The 6,285-nt window shown below is 27.3% G+C and overlaps 1 protein-coding gene across 1 annotated transcript; it reads left to right on the top strand.

Moving 5' to 3' along the window:
- Window positions 1-2,187: 2,187 nt before the first annotated feature.
- Window positions 2,188-5,800, top strand: LOC107015245 (transcription factor MYB106-like). Its single transcript, XM_015215458.2, has 3 exons — window positions 2,188-2,386; window positions 3,275-3,404; window positions 4,777-5,800. The coding sequence occupies exons 1-3, from the start codon at window positions 2,254-2,256 to the stop codon at window positions 5,537-5,539; spliced, it is 1,026 nt and encodes a 341-aa protein (XP_015070944.1). The 5' UTR covers window positions 2,188-2,253; the 3' UTR covers window positions 5,540-5,800.
- Window positions 5,801-6,285: the final 485 nt, after the last annotated feature.

Genomic DNA, 6,285 nt, shown 5'->3' on the forward strand with positions numbered 1-6,285 from the left:
ATATATTAAAGTTTATATATATATATATAAAATTATATTAAAAAAGTGCATGAATTAATTCGGAATGTACTATTTCTTACCTTTAATCATAAATTTCGAATTCAAGCTTTGAAAGAGTATTGAAAGTGTCCTCCTAAATAAACGGTTCAAGCTAAATTTAATTGGGGCTTCAATTGAGACTCGAATAATTTTGAATGTCATTTTTAGGAATCTATAATTTCATCGATTTTTAGTAGTGTTTAGGGCGATTTTGATAATTAAAGTTGTTTTATTAATTAGGTGGGGTGTAAGTAGTATTAGGTGGGCAGTGAGTTGGTTTATATATAAATGATATTTAACAAATTAAATTATATTCAATAGTTGAGCGCCAAGTATTTTACAAAAATTAAATAGTTTGAATTTAAAACCGTTAAATAAGTAGTCAATATTGAACCGAAAGGTTAAGACAAGGATATTTTGGAGTCAATAGGTGGATGAGAAGGACATTTTGGAGCCAATAGGTGGATGGAGGATAGTTTTGTGTCATTTCCAATATTTCGAAGGTATTTGAGGTCCTTTTCCGTAGTACTTCTTTATGAGTTTTCGTTATCTTTATTGAAATATGAATCATATTGAATTCAAAATTTCGATGATTGATAAGCATAATAAACATTTTAATGAAAAGTCATTTCTCTCATACTGGTAAAAAAAGAAAAAAAATTACTTATAATAAGAGACGCTTTCCCCTCGTACCATCGTCACTCAACTTCGACAAGTGATTGATTGATTTATAAATTTTTTAAACAAAATTTATTCAATAAATCTCATTAATTAACTTTTTTTCTTAAAATCAATTCAGAATATTAATTAATTAATTAATTTCTCGATTCTTTTTAGGCAACTAAAAATACCTGATTCTTTAGTGCATCAAGTGACAAGTTCAGCCTTAAAATAACTTCTTCTATTATTGGTGACACTATATTTTAGCATAATGCGATACCTAATTATTTCACTTTTTATTTTATTTTATGAGTAAGCGTCAAATAATTATTGTTTCTTACTACAATGAAAGAAATATTTGGGAACATTATTAGTCATATGTTTTGTGTTTGTTTTTAATTAAAAAAATCATAATTTCCATTATATCTAATAGCTAGAACTTATTAAATATTTTACTAAAACAAAAAAAAAATGGTCACTTCAACAAACTTAAATGACCAAAGCTACTTAGGAGCCAAAAATAAATGTATCCTCAAACATAAAGAGAACATTTTTTTTTACTTTCTATTGGTTGAAAGCACAAAGAGATTAATTTTTCTTATGCTTCTTATGTTATATTATAATTTTTAAAAAAAAAAAACATTTAAAAAAGAGAGAAAAATCAATACATAAAAGTGAGACAACTTGTTTATGTTTTGTGTCCCAACCTTTATTTTATTTCATCCAATAAATTTTGTACTAGTCATTCGTACTGTTAAGTAGTTATAATAACCAATACTATAGCAGTAATTCTATTTATATAGGCCAGCCTGGAACATTATACATAAATTGAAATATCTTTTCTCCATTAAAAAAGATAATAATAATAAATTCATTTTATATATTTTTTAAAAAAAAGAGTTACTCGGTGTTCTTTATCTATATTAGGGCATTTATGTCAAGAAATTCCACATAACAAAGACTTTCCACTTTGTATATGATATCTACATTAGGGTTCCTCTAAAATTCGAATTCATGCTGAAAAGTCCTACATTGATTTATTAGGTCGGAAAGTCCCACGTTGAGGGTATCAGGGCTCTCTTACAAAGGCTTTCTTGGTGTTTGGTACCCGTATTGAGACCTAATTAAATGTCTATATTTGTATTCGTGTCAGAAAGTTTCACACAAAGAATAAAACGTTTTCTAACAAAGACGACTATATCTCAGTAAGACTCAAACTCGAACTCGAACTCGAAATCTTTAATTAAGAATGAAGGAGTATGTACTGCTTTATCACTTAATATTAATAAAACCATGTAACATCAAGGAAAGTAGAGAATACTAAGTTAGCTAAGGGAGTTGGATTTGAACCTAATGCACTTATTCCATTTGTTAGAAAACTTATTATTGTATCATAAATCTTTGTTCATACTGTCTGCTAGCATTTAATTTCTTGGGTGTATTTATACATCAAAGTTAGCTTTCTACCGAATAACAACATAACTTAATCACAAAAAACATTATATTATATTTTTACAAAAAAAAAAAAAAAATCTCTTTGTAAGTCCAAAGAAAATGGGAAGATCACCATGTTGTGAGAAAGTGGGATTGAAGAAAGGACCATGGACTCCTGAAGAAGACCAAAAACTCATGGATTACATTGAAAAAAATGGATGTGGTAGTTGGCGTGCTTTGCCAACTAAAGCCGGTATGTCAATATATACTGACAGTATAAAAAAATTTAACGTGTTATAGCAAGTAATATGTTTTACTTTTCAGGTTTTAATCAACCCTATTTTTTTTATCAACAATGATTACTAATAGTTATATGTTAGTTTGGAACTTTTTTGCCTTTGTATAAGTGTTAATTTGTAAGTGTGAAATTATGGTGATTAAAGGTGTTAAAAGGAGGTGTCGTAGACCTAAAATCACATGAAAGAAGTTGTCTTGGAAAATTGTTATTAAAATCAATACAGAGTTAGCTAAAGATCGAAATGAGACAATAAAGAAAAAAAGATTTGTAATATGATATCTAAATATAATTGGGAATAAAATTTAGTCTTGTTAAAAAGGACTTCTAATATTATTGTTATTATTATTACAACATACATTTAACTTATCTTGATTTTTTTTATTTTATTTTATATGATTATGACATTAACTAAATTTAAGTCAATGATAAAGTCTTTTATAGTGGATCCCAACACATTTGATCAATGTATATAACAGCTGTTGTTGTGGAATATCGAAGTTAAACTCTAAAAGTTTGATAATATTATAACTTAACAATAATCCATTTAATTTTGCTCATATCATTTTAAAATTGGAGTTATTTAGTCAATATATCCATGATAGCCTAGAAAAATCTTTATATTATTAGTGTATTTTTAACATATTATAACAACATATTTTATTTTTTCTGATTGTCAAAAAAAATAATTCTAATGAAAAGTTAGTTAATTACCTAATTGTTATCTTTTTTAGATGACATGTGCATGTATAATGTAAAAAAGTGTGTATTATTTTTTAGTGCATATTAGTCAAAACTCTTAAAATTATTTTTGCATTAATAGAATTTTGATTTTATATATTGTAGGACTCAAGAGATGTGGAAAAAGTTGCAGATTAAGATGGATAAATTATTTAAGACCTGATATTAAGAGAGGAAAATTCAGTTTGCAAGAAGAACAAACAATCATTCAACTCCATGCCCTTCTTGGTAACAGGTAAGGAGTCAGAAATTTCATTTAGGGTGTTTAAGATTTAATATATATGTATGAAAATAATTTTTTGACCTATATAATTTCTATATGTTTTATATACGTAGTATTTCACCCATTTCATTTTATGTGACACTTTTCGAATTTCGAGATTTAAATAAATATCTTTGATTGTAAGTTTTCATAGATCCTTTTCATATTTTCAATTTTTTTTAATTATTGTGAATTATAGTAATTTTTACGTAGTTTACAAATATATAAATTTCATGTAAAAATTTTTGAAAATTCCATACGCAAATTTCAAATCAAAGTTGAACTGTTTGACTCTTGAAAAAAAAAGTATCACACATATTGAAACAGAAGGAGTATAATTTTTTGACGAATGGTGTCCGATTGACCATCATGGACTATATATGTCTCTGATAACAACCCAACTATTCATGCACAACCATTAAAAGGTTGAATCGATATTGTTCATAGTCTTTAATAGTGTTGTCGTACATGTTTCAAATCATTTAAAAGTATACTTTTTTTAGAAAAATTTGACAGGTATCTAATAATATTTTTGAAGAATTTGCATTAAAAGGTTGAATCGATATTGTTCATAGTCTTTAATAGTGTTGTCGTACATGTCTCAAATCATTTAAAAGTATACTTTTTTTAAAAGAATTTGACAGGTATCTAATAATATTTTTGAAGAATTCGGACAGTATAGGAATGAATAGTAGGAAATATAACATTGAGCAAAAAGTACTACCTATAATTGTTCCAATACTTCAATATAATATGTACCTTAGTTAATTTGTACTGTTCATTGAACAGAAGTGTATATGTATAAAAATAATCTAACGTTATTTCTCCTACAAATTATTGCTTTGGATACTTCCTTTTTTTTTCCAAAGTTTTTATATAAAGTGTTAAAGTCAAAATTTGCATTGAAGAGATTTAAAATATAAATACAAAAAAAGGTTAAATATTTTGAACTATTCTAAATGAGTCAGTTTATACCATATATTATATTTTTAACTCAAAAAATACATTCAACATTATGTTTTTGGTCTACTATGTTAATGTGTTGTGACAGATAATTTCCATGTCACATATTCATTCACTATATATCAGCTTCTAAGTGTTATGTGATAATAGAAAATATTCGAGTTTAAGTTATATAAACTAACAATATTCGATCATTGGCACACTTTGATTGGTTGTTACTGTATTTTCTAGGTTATTATATCATCTTTGACATTTAAAAATATTTTTACATATCAATTTAACTTGTGTTTCGCTATTATCATCATATAAAATATTAATCTATTATTATTTACACTGATAATGTATATATGCTAATATTAATTTGTGATTTTCAATCATATAGATGGTCAGCTATAGCGACTCATTTGGCCAACAGAACGGACAATGAAATTAAGAATTATTGGAACACGCACTTGAAGAAGAGGTTAACCAAGATGGGCATTGATCCAAATACTCATAAACCAAAATCCAACATCTTTGGTTCCGCAAACCTAAGCCACATGGCTCAGTGGGAAAAGGCTCGTTTAGAAGCTGAAGCTCGACTTGTTCGCGAATCCAAAAAACAACACCAACAAATTATTTCGAACAATAACAACAACATTAATAATTATAATAATATCCACTTTAGTCCTAATAATTTGACTACTACTACAACAACAACAAATGTTTTACTACCCCTTCAAACAAAATTACCCTCACCACCTTGTCTTGATGTGCTAAAAGCATGGCAAGGAGGGGCAAATTGGTCAATTATGCCAAAAATTACCAAAGATAATTTTTTCGATAACCCTCCAATATCCACCTCAAATTTATCTCTAATCATGGTACCAAATAATAATAGTATTACAGGGGCTGGATTAATCGATAATTCTTGTTTGATTGGTACTGAAAATTTCATGGAGAATAATATTAATGGCATTTCATATTCTAATTATCCAAATTTGAATACTATTCAAGGGTTTACACACTTGGACCATGTTCTTGGAAGTTGTGAAGAAGAAGAAGACAACGACGACAACAACGACAACAACAGTAATGACAACAATTATTGGAACACTATACTAAAATCTTGTACTTCATTTGTTGATGGTTCATCAATATTTTAATTAATTAATTAAAATGGTCATATATATTGTAATAGCTAATTAATAAGTTTGATAAGTACATGAATTAGGACTTGGGAAATTCTACTTTAGACTAGATTAACAAACCTTAGTCTAAAGAAGAATTGCCTTGAGTTTTAAGCATTTAAGGCATTAAATATATTGTACTAGTCTAGTCCTTTAATTTGATAGTTTATTTAACTTGTTAGTTGTCAGTACCTACCAATTTGAATTTCATGTTTATGTTGGTGACCATTTTTCAAAGATTGTGGATCCATTTATATATTTTTGTCTGTGGGGTAGATGGGTGGGGTTTATACCATGGGCTCCATGTTACTTGTATATGGGATTTAAGATTAAACTTGGCAAGCAAGTCGAATCGATCTATATTTATTGTAATAATAAATTCAAAATTAAATGATCTAAGTTAAAATCAAATCAAAACGGATCAATTGGGTCAGGTGTGGTTGGGAAGGGGAGAGGTTGTAAGCCTAGGTCTTGGTCCTCGAGTTTCGATTGGCCCAAGTAACAAAGAGAATCTTTTCAAATTAAATTAAGTCATTTTTGTAATTTGATCATTTACCAACTATTAGAAACAACCAAAATAGCTTGGTCTTTTGTCATAATTGATATGAAGCATTTTTTATTCAATCGGTGCAAAAGAAATTCACATTATTAAATCGAAAACAAATTAGTTCACAAAAAAATTATCAAAATTATTATTGAAAATAGACCACTTTATCCTTCAT

The sequence above is a fragment of the Solanum pennellii genome, chromosome 1 (genome assembly GCF_001406875.1).
Source record: "Solanum pennellii chromosome 1, SPENNV200".
Classification (NCBI taxonomy): Eukaryota; Viridiplantae; Streptophyta; class Magnoliopsida; order Solanales; family Solanaceae; genus Solanum; species Solanum pennellii.

Coding starts and splice junctions, on each gene's coding strand:
- LOC107015245 (XM_015215458.2), top strand. CDS start 2,254: ATGGGAAGATCACCATGTTGTGAGAAAGTGGGATTGAAGAAAGGACCA. Junction 2,387..3,274: donor TGCTTTGCCAACTAAAGCCG/GTATGTCAATAT, acceptor TATATATTGTAG/GACTCAAGAGATGTGGAAAA. Junction 3,405..4,776: donor CATGCCCTTCTTGGTAACAG/GTAAGGAGTCAG, acceptor TCAATCATATAG/ATGGTCAGCTATAGCGACTC.